The sequence below is a fragment of the Clarias gariepinus genome, chromosome 3 (genome assembly GCF_024256425.1).
Source record: "Clarias gariepinus isolate MV-2021 ecotype Netherlands chromosome 3, CGAR_prim_01v2, whole genome shotgun sequence".
Taxonomy (NCBI): domain Eukaryota; kingdom Metazoa; phylum Chordata; class Actinopteri; order Siluriformes; family Clariidae; genus Clarias; species Clarias gariepinus.
In genome coordinates, this window is record NC_071102.1 from 45203392 (window position 1) to 45217357 (window position 13966).

Sequence of the window (13966 nt, forward strand, 5' to 3'; positions counted from 1 at the left end):
GTAAAACTGCATGAGTTAAGGAGCATTTGCATCACATTCACAAGGACATTTTACTGCTCATCAGAAACTATCAAAAAAACTTTGTGTATATAGTATCAGTCAAAAGTTTGGACACTCCTTCAAATTAGGTAGTTTTTTTTCTCATTTTTTACAATGTAAAATAATACTGTAGATTTGAAAACTATAACCACAACGATCATTTGTTATTTTAAGACAGTGTTTGGAACGCAATTTAGCGAGATTAACAGAATATAGCTTTATTAGACTCATTACCATGTGACAAATGCAGAAGAACTCTTATGGCAAAAATATTTTATATTTTAATAATAATAAAAAAAAAACAACACTTGTGTGCTGTGTGTTTCCAGATTTTTGACAGATTTCAAAATGTCCTTGTGAACACTGAGTAAACTAAACACAGCTATATTTGATATAAAACAAAATATAAACTAAAATAAATAGTAATAAACAAAAGAATACAGAGCCTGTACGATACACACAGTATACACACAGTATTTAAACTACTTCTTCCTTTGCACAATTTATCTAAAATAAATCTAATTACATTTGGGTTCTTTGGTCATTAATCCACATAGAATAATCTGTATTGACAGACACTTCTCTAAAGTCATCCACCTAGAGTTCAGGTGGTCCTGCTTGTTTTGAGTCTCCCGAAATATCTTTAAAATATGACAGGAGTCTTTGACTAAAAGAATGGGAGAAACCGACTAAACTCAGGTCTGCAGCGCTTTTACTCAGGAACACTTGGGAGGCTCTACTGCTGCTTCATGTACTGTACTTCTACTGAGTACTGCAGAAAGAGTGTCAATACTTAACTAAACAAGAGATTCCAGTCTTTGATTTTTAATAAATTTGCATGAATATAAAAAAAAAAAAACATGTAATGCTCTTATTCTGAATATTTAGGAGCACATTAATGTGGCAAAAAAGCTGGTCGCTTTATTACATTTTAAAATAAATGTACACGAACACCACGCCACAACCTTCTACAGAAAAAAAACTTTAAAAGCAGCAGTGAATGAGATTCATGAGAATTAGTGCGAACTCTACATAAGACTTTAAAAGTTTGCTTGCTCTCCATATGTTTTTTATCTCTTATAGCTAGCAGTTACCTTCCTGTTCATAAAAACTACAGATCCATAAATATTTAAACATTTACAAAGTTATCCAAAGGAGCTAGCTAACCTGAGCATTATCAATTTTACTTGATAATCTTTATACATAAAGGAATACATCACTGAAGTGTATCCTCAAGATTGTTGCCCGCCAACATAAAACTTGCTCCACCCAACACACATACAGTAACATACAGAAATGCTTCCAAAGGTGCAGGTCCAAAGGTGCAGGATGAAGCACAATGACCTCATGAACAGCTGATGAAGGACTGCCTTTTCTAAACACTAGGTACTTGCTGTGTAAATCTCATGTGTATATCAGTGTGAATATTGATTGAAGCTAATGACTCTGGGGTTTCTTCAGAAGGCTAAGTTATAGAGCAGAGCAAATCCCAGCAGGAGTGTTAACAGACCGTCTGCTCGTCTCAGGTATTCACCGTTTCTTGGGATCGTGATCACTGTTGTGGTTCGGGTCACTGGTCTCTCTGTTGGACACAAACACAAGCCATTAATTCAGCACAGTAAATGTGTAGACATATCACTCATTAAAATTACTTTTTAAATCCCTCTCTCACTCACTCATTCTCTATAGCGCTTATCCTGAAGCTGCAGAAATGAGGCTATAGTTCTTAGCCACCAATATTAAATCAATTTCCCCTAAAAATATATCATCCAAGTCGCCATTTCAAGTGTCAAACCATTGGGCTGCATCCAGCAGAGAAAACAACCAAGGAAATGGGAAATTCATTGGGGACCTGGGTTAAGAACCATTCAACACATTAAAACCAGACAAAGTCAAATCAAAATGTCCATAAGAAATTAAAATCCCACGAAGCACCATTAGGGCCTCGAACAGTTGAAAGACCTGCCAGGGATTTGACCCATGAGTCCCTGAGTGAGAAGTTAAGAGGAAAGGGGAAAATAAGTCCAAATATTAATTTTATAAATGCACCAGTTGGTTGATTTTTGTGGCTTTAAAAATAATTTGTTAAACACCAATGGAACCGCACTCAAGGAAAATAAAAAAGCCTGATAGTACCTGATAGCTGCAGTTCAACATGGCGGTACAATAGGGCTGTTATGTTGCTGGTGGTTCAGGTACATAACTGTGATACTTCAGCTACAATATCTGCTGACCACTTCTGCCAGGAGGTTAGACTCCTACTGGATCTCAATGAGGTCATGAGGAAAGACCTAACTTCCCATGAAAAAAAAAAACACAATATTAATGCTTAGTTGTGACTTTTCCAGTCTCGGAACCCTACAAAAAGCCTGTGGTCTCCACATGCACACAACAAGCAGTTTCCATGTGCAGGAACCAGAAATTATAAAGAAGCTTAAAAATGAGGAATAGACAAAAATCTTTTACAACCATCTTCGACACTGTTAGACATTACAGGAAGTGGCTCAGAGCTGTTTCTTCTCATGTAGTCACTCTGTATTCGTTATGGAGATGCTAATCCATTTGAAACCTGGGATTTTTAAAAATGCATGGATTTTCTGTGGCGGCACAGTGGTGTAGTGGTTAGCACTGTCGCCTTGCACTTCCAGGGTCCAGGCTTGATTTCCGTCTCTGTGTGCATGGAGTTTGTATGTTCTCCCCGTGCCTGGTTTCCTCCGAGTACTCCGGTTTACTCCCACAGTCCAAAGATATGCAAGTAAGGGTAATTGGCGTTCCCAAATTGCCCATAGTGTACGAATGTGTATGTGTGTGTGCCCTGCCCAGGGTGTACCCTGCCTCATGCTCTAAGTCTCCTGGGATAGGCTCCAGGTACCCATGACCCTGAATACAGGATAAAGCGGTATAGAAGATGAGTGAGTAAGTGGTTGTCTGTTAAATGTTGTGGCAGAAATCCCATGCTTATGAAAATATTTGTGTGTGATTTTAGGGAAGAAAAAGAAAAACAAGAACAGCCATACACACTGGTAACATTTAATTGTACATACAGCTTAAAGCGCTTCGGCACCCAGCAAGTGTACATTCCTTCATCAGCTTTAGTCACATTCTTCAGCCGAATGGAAAAATTTCTCTTCTCAATTTCTAATGGAAAAATCTCAACTCGGTCTTTATAGGCTGCATCCTGCTCATTGTTTATTGCTCCGTTATTTATGTTGCACACCACCCCGTCGTCCTTGTTTCGCCAAAACACATTCTGTGGACTTTGTGTACTTCGACATGGCAAGACCACAGAATCTCCTTTAACACCTGCAACTTCCTCAGTGACACTCTGTACTGACACTAAAAGTAAAGAACAAAACACAGAAACTGTCAGTAATAGGAGAAATGTGCAAATCAGCATACAGCAATAAAATATACACAGTAATATAAACTTGGATTGCGAGTAACTTGGTCTACGAGTGTTACAAGCAAAATTTTTAAAGAAATTTTAAATTGATAAACAAGCGTTGTCTTGCAAATACGAGTAGTATGTATACGCTTTATCTGCCGAGTGTCACGAGATCACAACTGAACTAGCTGATTCTCAGTGCACACGTGTACTGTTTACCATAACATTGTGACCATGTGTGTGTGCGCGCACATAAAGCATTGTTTTTTTTCATTTTATGTCCAAGTGTAGTGACTGTTCCTCTTGTTATTTTTCTTCATGCCTATATCCATTAGAGATAGGGCAAATTAAGTTACATTTTGCAATCATAGTTGCCAATTCCACTTAAAATTCATAACTTTGGGCTTCTGTTTATTTGAAGTCACTTGACAAAAATTACAGGCCGGGCTGAGTTTTTTTGGGCTTGTTTTTAAAAATATGGTTTTTTGTTATAACAATCTGACAAGCGACTTTTAGAAATTGTTTAGGAACTTAAAAAAAATTAATTGACTAACACTGCCTACACACGCTCACGCGAGTCGGCATTGTAAGGGCCTCCCACAAACCCTGATCTGCACTTATCATGTATAGAGCTGTTATGTGTCTGTGACACCACACAATCTTGATGTGTTAATTTCACACTCACACCTGGTTTTAAGCTGGAAGATGGTGCAGTAGAGAAAAGGAATGACTTTCCTTTTTTTTTAAGGTAAAATCTGTAGAATAGTTATAAATTTTAAATGTGACAAAAAAAGCAAGTATAACAAACTCATATACAAATATTAGTTTACATGCTTTTGATGCATTTTATTATTCCTAGTCCAATTTGTAGACCCACCCAGTCCTTTTTATCTCCCATTCTGCTCGCTTGTGATGGATGAGAGTGCCTTTTCCACAAAAAAAAAAAATCATTGACGTTTTATTTTTTATAAACTTTGTGGCCATAACATGCCATATAAAAAAATAATTGGGTTTATTTTGGACTTGTTAATATAGCTGTGGTTGCTTATTAGTATCGCGAGAGTTGACAACCATAATTGCAATTATTTTGTGTGGCAATTCAAGGATTACCACATTGTAACCATCACAATATATAAAATTGTGATGCTTACAGAATCGTAGCACAAACTGAATCCACACCTAGGTATCGGGAAGTCCCTGATGATTCCCGTCCCTAACACCTATATACAACAAAATCATCAAACTGACTTGTTAAAATTCTAAATAACAAAGAAAAAAAGTACACACATTGTGGTGTGTTAAACACTCACCTTTGTGTATCAGCAGCAGGAATGTGAAGAAGAAAAACCATCTGTGATTAAAACAAAAACAGTAGAATAATTCTGCATCATGATAACTGTATGATAAAGAGAGATACACAGGCTTAATTCTGAAGATAAGTAAAGTAAAAAAGGTATTTAATGCTCAGGATTTTAAATGATGGATGATAACCAGACAGCTGAACTAGAAGAAGTTAGCCAATGTTACTTGTTTCTTCATTACCGTTGTGTAGTTAAGCTCAATTCTGTTAAATTCTTCCAGAAGATATTTAAGCCGGAAGATAAAATAACATGTGTACAAACAGTATATACAGTAGCATGTTATGTTTTAGCTAGTAAAGCTAGGTCAGGAGATTAGCTCGCGCTTCCTGTTACACCCTGTTGTTCCGCAACCGTGGCGAGTTAGCATCGTTTTACAAAGCCTCAACCTGAACACAGCTCTTTATTTAGAAATATATTACATATTATTGTATCCGATGCGTACCGCCCGTTCATTACATACAACATGAACGGTTTCTTATGAAATAAATAATATATAAATTAACAGAATATTAATCTTTACAAAATACTAATATCCGTAAGCAACACACTCTCTTATTACTGAGGGTATTTTAGTACGCATGCGCTTTAGTACGCAACCAACAGTGACGAACACACTTGTGATGAAGCGCATGCGCTTTTTTCCTCTTCTTCAAGAGTGTTCATGTAAGAAAAGGGGTTCTCCGGGACCCCTTTTATTCCTATGTTTAAGGAGTTAAATCTCCATCACACTCATAAGTAACATTAGCTAGCTAGCTGGTTGCTAGCCAAAGACTCTTTTTCCTATAGTCTACAGTATGTTTGCATTTGAAGTGGTAAAATGCTGCAGTTTCTCAATGATCCTACAGGTGGCACACTCAAAATTATTCACTTTAATTAATATTTAATATTGCATCTCTTTTTTACGCATATGGATGAGTGCGCTGGGCACCGCCGACAAAGACCGTGCATTTATGTTACCTAAAACATATATTTTTTAATTTTTAAAAGCAAATCTTCTTCTGGATGACTGGGGCTGGGGTTCATCCACACCGATAGTGCCAGCTGTTGTCCGCAAGCTGTCAAACACGGTGCCTCCCGCGGCTTTTAACTTTATTCCGTGTGCCCTCAAATGTTTCATTACATTTGACGTGTTTTCCCCTTTACACGCAACTGCTGTAAAACATTCGCTGCACGTCGCGGTGTCGGATCCGTTCTTGTGAAATATAGCCACACTTTCGACCGTTTAGTTTTAGGCATTTTAACGAAAGTTTTTTAATTTAGCAAGATAGCGGTAGACCACCTGCTACCGCGGTGAAGTTGGTTTTATATTGGACATTCGCCACACATTCAAGATTATCTCATCTGTTTATAAAGAAATAAATACCCAAAAACGACAATTCGCATATTTTCTTACTTTCTTAGTAGACAGAGAAGCTATTACAAATAAATGTATTTTTATATCTTCTCCTGTTACAGCCTGCTGGACTTAAATCTTTTAGAAGAGGATGGTTGTAGTTATTAGCAATGAGAGTGGATTATAGTACAGTTGATTTTACATGTGAAATGTCTATAGCAAAAAAGTTATTGAATTTTTTTCATTTAATTGTCATTTTTTACAACTCATATTAGACTGTACCAAAGTGCATTCATTTTGATACATACCTTTCCAATTATTATTATTATTATTTTTATGATAAAACCCACCCGACTCTCATTTAACAAAATCTCTTGGCACAGAAATTGTCTGTATAATCATTTGTTTCATAATGTACCTTAAAATAATTATTAATCAATTAAACAAACAAATAAATAAATAAACAAATAATCCATACTATAGCCTAACAGTGTAATATGTTTGATGTCCTGTGAGGTATTTCTGTGTAACTTTGTATTCTTCTGTACGGTTGGGTCTTGGTCATGCACTTTTTAGACGGTCCCTTAGTGACTCCATCGCTATAAAGCGGCGGTAAGCAGCGTAAAAATAAATACATTTATTTGTAATAGCTTCTCTGTCTACTAAGAAAGTAAGAAAATATGCGAATTGTCGTTTTTGGGTATTTATTTCTTTATAAACAGATGAGATAATCTTGAATGTGTGGCGAATGTCCAATATAAAACCAACTTCACCGCGGTCCACCTGCTGCTGTCAGAGCGAGTGTAACGTTAGTTGCTGCCTTCATGTGCACCTCGGATGGTCTCATTTCCTGATGATTTGTGCTTTTAATTTTGTTTATCTAATCTAATAAACTTTTAATCTAAAAAAATTTAATGGATAGTAACATTCCTCCAACATTTTTTTTATATTTGTATTATCAAAGCTTTCCGAAGTTCTCAAGATTTGTCTAAGGAAATAGACAAATTTATTTTTTCAATAATTTCTGACACCCCATGACTGCAGTATTTAAATTTTAATAGCGATTATGTGTGTTGATGAATCTGATGCTTATTACAACTGTGTCATCATAGCCCTGTAGAACAAATATTTTAATTGACAGTTCAGGCATTTAAGTGTCACCGAAATGAGGCACAGAAATTCTGTTTCGGTCCGGTACATACCGGTTATATAGGTACCGGTGCCGTATTGGCACCGGTTTTCGGTACCCAACCCTAGCTCTGCCTCCTGTCTTTTCTTCAGTGCCACTGTCTCTAAGCCGTAGAGCATTGCTGGTCTCACCACTGTCCTGTACACCTTTCCTTTTATTCTCGCTGATACTCTTTTATCGCACAACACACCTGACACTTTTCTCCACCCATTCCAACCTGCCTGTACCCGCCTCCTCACCTCCTTTGAACACCCTCCGTTGCTCTGGACCGTTGACCCTAAGTACTTAAAATCCTGCACCTTTTTTACCTCCCTGTAGCCTCACCATTCCTCTTGAGTGCCTCTCATTCACACACATGTATTCCATCTTGCTGCGGCTAACCTTCATTCCTCTGCTTTCCAGAGCATACCTCCACCTCTCTTAATTTTCATCATAGTCCATGGAGACTCCTGTCTTACCTCATCTGTCATCCTGTGCATCACCAGAGCAAACAAAAAAGGGGCTTAGAGCCGATCCTTGATGCAGACCCACCTCCACCTTGAACTCTTCTGTCACACCTACAGCACATCTTACCACTGTATTAGCGCTCTCATACATGTCCTGTACCACTCTAACATACTTCTCTGGCACTCCAGACTTCCTCATACAACACCACAGCTCCTAAAGTATTTACTACTGCCATTTCCATCCTCTTTGCAAAGTCCACCACTATCTGTCCTTCTACATTCCTGTCCTGAAGACCAAACCTGCCCATCACATTTTTGTCACCTCTGTTCCCTTCCCCAACATGTTTATTGAAGTCTGCACCAATCACCACTCTCTCACCTTTGGGGATGCTCTGCATCACTTCATCTAACTCACTCCAGTATTTCTCCTTCTCTTTTAACTCACATCCTACCTGTGGGGCATAACCACTAACAACATCACCCCTTCAATTTCCAGCTTCAGACTCATCAGTTTATCTGATACACTTTTCACCTCTAGAACATTCCTTAAAAACTCCTCTTTCAGAATAACTCCTACTTCATTTCTTTTCCTATCCACACCATGGTAAAACAATTTGAAACCTGCTCCTAAGCTTCTAGCCTTGCTACCTTTCCACCTGGCCTCCTGGACGCACAGTATATCCACCTTCCTTCTCTGCATCATATCAACCAACTCTCTTCCCTTCCTCGTCATAGTCCCTACTATCACAATACATAGAAATAGAGCTGAACTGTCAGTTGCTTTAACCGTGGTATGATTGCGAGTACAAGACAGGCTGGGTTTAGGATTTCAAAAACAACTAATCTGGGATTGTGACCCATAGTAGTCTCTAGAGTGTACTGTACTTGGGTTTTTTCAGAAGACAAAGCTGTAGAGTAAAGCACATCCAAGCAAGAACGCGGTCCGTCTGCTTGACTCAGGGATTCATTGTTTCTTGGGACAGTACCACCGTTATTCTTGCTTGCTCCTATCTCTCTAATGTGGTCTTTCGTCTGCATTGTTAACACACACACACACACGAGCCATTACAGTATTTGTACATTAAGAGAACATTCTATCATAGTTTTCAAAAAGAGAATAAAAAAAATAAATTACTTCCTAATGGGTAAGAAAACAGAAACTTAATATTTACTGTGCAGGCTTCCACATGCACAAAGCAAAAGAAAATAAAGCAGCTTATAACAGCGGAGTTTTCATATAATAAATGATTCATGGTTTTTTAAAAAAAAAAATGACAACCTCCATGCTTTAGAAGAAACACCAGATGTACACACCTGTAACAGTTAGTTCTACACTAACTGTAATGATTTTAGCGACGTGGCAAGTCTATGTTCCTACATCAGACTCCTTCACGTTGGTCAGCTCGATGGAGAAATCCCCCTTTTCAGTTTCTGATGAGGAAGTTTTTACTCTGTCTTTATAGGCTGGATCCTGTTCATCAAAATATGATTCACCATTAATGATATCACATACCGATTTTGTCTCGCCAAAGCACATACCTGGGAGTCTTTTTGACTGAACACGGTAAGACTGCTGTTTGTCCTATAACACCTTCAACACGAACACGCTGCACTGACACTAAAAATAGAAAAACACACACAAACAATCTCAGTGTATATACACACATTGGTGACATTTTTTTCTCCCTTTTTTCCCTTTAAATTTGTTTTGTTAATTTATTAAAAAATAACACCTGAAATATCTAATTTCCATAACTATTCAGACCTATCACTTGGTTAAGGCTCGTTTGGCAGCAATGACGGTCTCAAGTCTGCTTGAGAATGATGCTACAAGCTTGGCCCACCTTCCTTTTGGAACTTTCTTCCATTCTTTTTAGCAAAATCATTTAAGCTCCACCATGTTGGATGGGCAGGGTCCAGGGTGTTTTCTTGCTGTTAGGCTTTGAGTGATGGTTTTGTTAAACAGTAAACTTTCATCCTAGCCTGAGATCCTGAGCACTGTGGAGAAAGTTTTCCCCTTTGAACTGACTAACCTTCCTATTGCTGAAAAAGCATCCCCTCACCATGATGCTGCACCACTGTGTCTGACTGTAGTGATGGTTTCAATAGTTAAGCTGATGTGCAGTGCCCAATTTCCTGATTCAAAATAGTTTAAACTTGAACTATTTGAAGTGTCATCAGACCAGATGATTTGGGGGCTTTTCGGGGAACTTCCAGCAGGCTGTTTTGTACCTTTTAGTCAGGGACGGATTACAGACCGGGGTGCAGGGGGCCCATGGGGCCCCTAGCCCAAAAAAATTTGCAACGCTTATCAACAATGTATTTTCGTTTGTCTATTTTAGAGGGCCTACATTCGTTGATCCTCTGCCTACAAGGGCCCCTGAATTGTGGTGGTTGTGGTGGTGGGGGTCGGTGCTTTCAGGGGCCCCCGGCCCTGCTATAGGAACTTTAAAGTAAAATGGGTGCATGGGAGCCTACTTTTAGAAGGCCCTCAGGCCCTCCTATTATGGTCCTGGCCTGTGGCTACCAGGGGGTCCTAGGGAGGATGGGGGCTTTGGGGGCTTTTAGAGCGCCCTCTGAGGGCCCTACTAGGAGGCCCTAGTGTACCTTTAGAGGGCCATCTGATTACAAGGGCCCCTACCATGGGACCCCTGGCTCCTGAGGGGAGGGGAGGGGTGTGTGTTAACAGCCTTACAGAAGGCCCTCTGACTAGGGAGCGGTAGCATGGTGGGATGGAGGTGGTTAGCCTGGCAGCTGAGTGGTCCCCAGACCAGTGTAGCAGTGAAAGAGTTTGACCAGTGTAATCACTTCCAGGGCTGTAGTGAGGGCTAAACGCAAGTAAACTCGGTTTACCCACCTCTGAAATTTCAGAATAAGAGTAATAGCAAATGCACATGGATGTGACAAAAAATTAAGCAATTTAAATGAAGAAAAGAAAAGAATTATATGGGCGTGCGGTAGAGTTTCTAAGTTAAAATCATGGATATGTTTTTCTTGTCGTGGCGCAACGTGTTTTTTTTGTTTCAATCTGTATTATAGTATGCTCGCCCTCCTAAATCTATATGGCATAAAGTAAAAGAACAAAAGGTAATGTAATAAAAGTAGATCTACAATCACAAACTTAAACTGATAAAGACTTCCATGAGCCGGCAAGAAGACAAAAGGATCACACAGCTAACGACAACATTAACTGTAGCTACAAAGTTTTAAGGTAGGACAATAGGTTTCATTTATCCTTTGCCCGCCGTGGCTCTAGTTGGCAAGAAATTCACAGCACATATTTTGACCGCAGCATATTTCTTGTTGGGTCTATTTGTTGCACCTTATACCATCGTCAGATTTATACATGTCAACTTGCATCTGGCAAGCTAACGCCCGGCCACCTCTCAACTACATTAGCGCACTTCTCCACAACATTCTGACAACCCACGTGTAAACCAGCTGTTTATCTAAGTTATTGGTTTATTAAATATGACACGAGTGGGTAGTATTTGTGATTTCGCTTACTTATACCATTTCAATCTGTTGGTGTCCTTGAATTTATTTGTTCCTGGCCCTGCGCATGATATGACTGCCCCCTAGCTATGAGAATGTAATTTTCTTCTTTGGGAAAGCTGCAAAGCAACAATTGCAGATTATAACAGGTACATGGCATTTTGGTTCACTTTTATAGACATTTCCATTTCTATTTTGAACTAGCACTTTCTGGATAATTCAAACAAATAATGTTTGTTATGGTACGATCTGGTTGTGCTACATTGCTACCTGTCTCTATAAAAAGAGATGGGTAACCTGGTGCTAACATTAACGTGAGGTAATGGCATTAGGCTGTACTGATTATAATTTGAGATCCAACTTACTGTATCAACTTAACCCACCTTCTTTTCACTTTTTCCGAGGTAAAAAGCGGCAAAAGATAGTTTTGTCAACATCATTCTGCTTTTACAACACGGTACGCGTACGCCGCACTAGTTTGGACCCACAAGTGGCATGATGACGTAGCAACTAGCCATCCCAGACAATGCTGGGTTTTTTTTTTTTTTGAAGGGCACTACATCCCTGCTCATGTGAATGAAAGTAGAATGTTCATTGATGCTCACAATTTAGCACATATTAAACAGTTTTTACTCCAGCATAAACACATCTGGTTACTGTGTTGTATTAAATGCTCACCTTTGTGTATCATCAACAGGAAGGTGAAGGAGAAAAAGCTAGTTAAAAGGTTAAAGCTAATGTAAATCAGATATAATATTATTTCAGGTTGAAGCCCACGTACATGTCTTTCTGTACAGCAGAACTCTCTGTCTAACTTATTAATACAAAGAAATCCCATTCTGTAAGGTTGAGTATCTTACGCCTTGTTTACACTAAGTTGTCCTTCTTTGGTGGTCAGACAAATACACTCCCTGTTCGGTAATCGGAGAGTGAATCACAGATGAGAAATGGAAAAAGGAGATAAAAGGATAAAGATGAAGTTTTGTCTTAAAACCACTCCAGCGTGTTAAAATTCACTTATACCACTTCAGCACTGTTATTTCAGCCAAAGTGAAAATATGAACTAATCCCAGTAAAAATATTCACTTTATCTTTTCTAATTAATATCTATTGGTGCAGGTGTTTGTTTACATTGAGACAGTAGCGCATTAGTAGATTATTTTAAAGTAGATTATTAAATCCAACACATAACTGTTCATACCATTGCTTTTACTCAATATTTTAATTTTACTTATGGTGCAGATTAAACTTTAGGTAGAGATTTAAGGACTGCAGGAGATTCAGTAAATTCTGTATAGACAGTTGTGTGATGCTGCGACAAAATCTACTGTATCTGGACAGATATACAGATAAATAAAATGACATACAGACATAAATTTTTCTGATAAAGATATAATTGAAAGAGCAAGTTCTGACCAATGTACAGACAAAACGTTTTTTCATGTTAAGCGTGATTACAAACCGCAAGGAGCAAAAATATTTCGTTTAAAGGGAACTGCCAACAGTGTAGGGAACAAGTGAACAACAGTTCTTCACTTCACTGGAAAACTAAATAAAAGTGTAAATAAAAATATTGTGTCTCGATATTAAATATTAATTCCGAAGTGCACTTCACAGGGTGCTTCCTACTCCGTTTGCAGGGAATGCCAGTGTAGGGAACTTCCTTTGACAAAACTCCACCATTCGAACACTCTGCGAAGTCACCAGCGCTGACGTCACTTCCTCCGTGCGTTACCATAGTGACATAAGCTCCTCGAATACCTGTCGTTGCTGCCGTGAAAATTTCACACTACAGACATTAAATATTGAATATTTATTAAAACAAAAACTGATAACATTATGAAACTCACAATTGTTTCGTGTATAACTTGTACATAAATTATCGATTAATTATAATAATAATTGATTAAAGACCTACTGAGATTTTTTTTGTACAGATTACTATCCTATATAATACTAAGGATTTTCTGATTTAATGTAAATTTTTGTTTCCTTTTAATATGTCCTTTTCAATAATAATGATGAGGTCCATTTTTTTCACGCGCCAGCGAGACGCAATGACTGGTGGGAATGATTTCATTCTCTTTTCCAGTGAAGTGAACACCATTGTTCCCTCGTTACCTACACCGTTTGCAGTTCCCTTTTGAACTGGACATTTTCGCTCAATGCGGTTTGGAATCACACTTAACATGGCCGAACATCCTGTAAAGTATACTTCGCAGGGTACTTCAGGCCGTTTGGAACGCACCTAAAACCCCACCATTCCGAACCCGCTGCGACGTCACCAGCACAAAAGGCACTTCCGCCGTGTGTTACCATGGTAACGTGAGCGCACCTCGGATACTTCTTGCTGCTACTGTGGCAATTTCAGACTACTAAATTTAATTATTAACATAAAATGAGGTAAAAGCTGACATTATTATCAAACGTATGCTATTGAAATGTGTATAACTGGTGGATAAAATAGCCAATGCAATAAGAAGTATTAATTAATTGGATTTTTATTATATAAATTACAAATTCGTTCTCTATAATAATGATAATAAATTTCATAAAACACTGAGGCGGCAATGACTGATGAGAAATTTTTCATGTCCACTTGCGCCTTTTATTGCGTTTCCAGCCACGTGACCAGATGTTGCCATTCCGCTAGAATGACGGCCAAGCACCATCTAATCATCAGCGCGCTTTTGAGAACACCAGCAAAATCTACACCGA

At 38.5% G+C, this 13966-nt stretch overlaps 1 protein-coding gene across 1 annotated transcript; it reads right to left on the reverse strand.

Annotated features, from left to right (window-relative positions):
* Nucleotides 1–1496: 1496 nt before the first annotated feature.
* On the reverse strand, nucleotides 1497–9621 carry LOC128518728 (uncharacterized). Its single transcript, XM_053491967.1, has 7 exons — nucleotides 9598–9621; nucleotides 9345–9371; nucleotides 9132–9224; nucleotides 9068–9087; nucleotides 4735–4775; nucleotides 3061–3375; nucleotides 1497–1621 (listed from the first exon to the last, which is right to left on the reverse strand). Exons 1-7 carry the CDS (start codon nucleotides 9619–9621, stop codon nucleotides 1497–1499), a joined length of 645 nt encoding a protein of 214 aa, XP_053347942.1.
* Between the last annotated feature and the right edge of the window lie 4345 nt (nucleotides 9622–13966).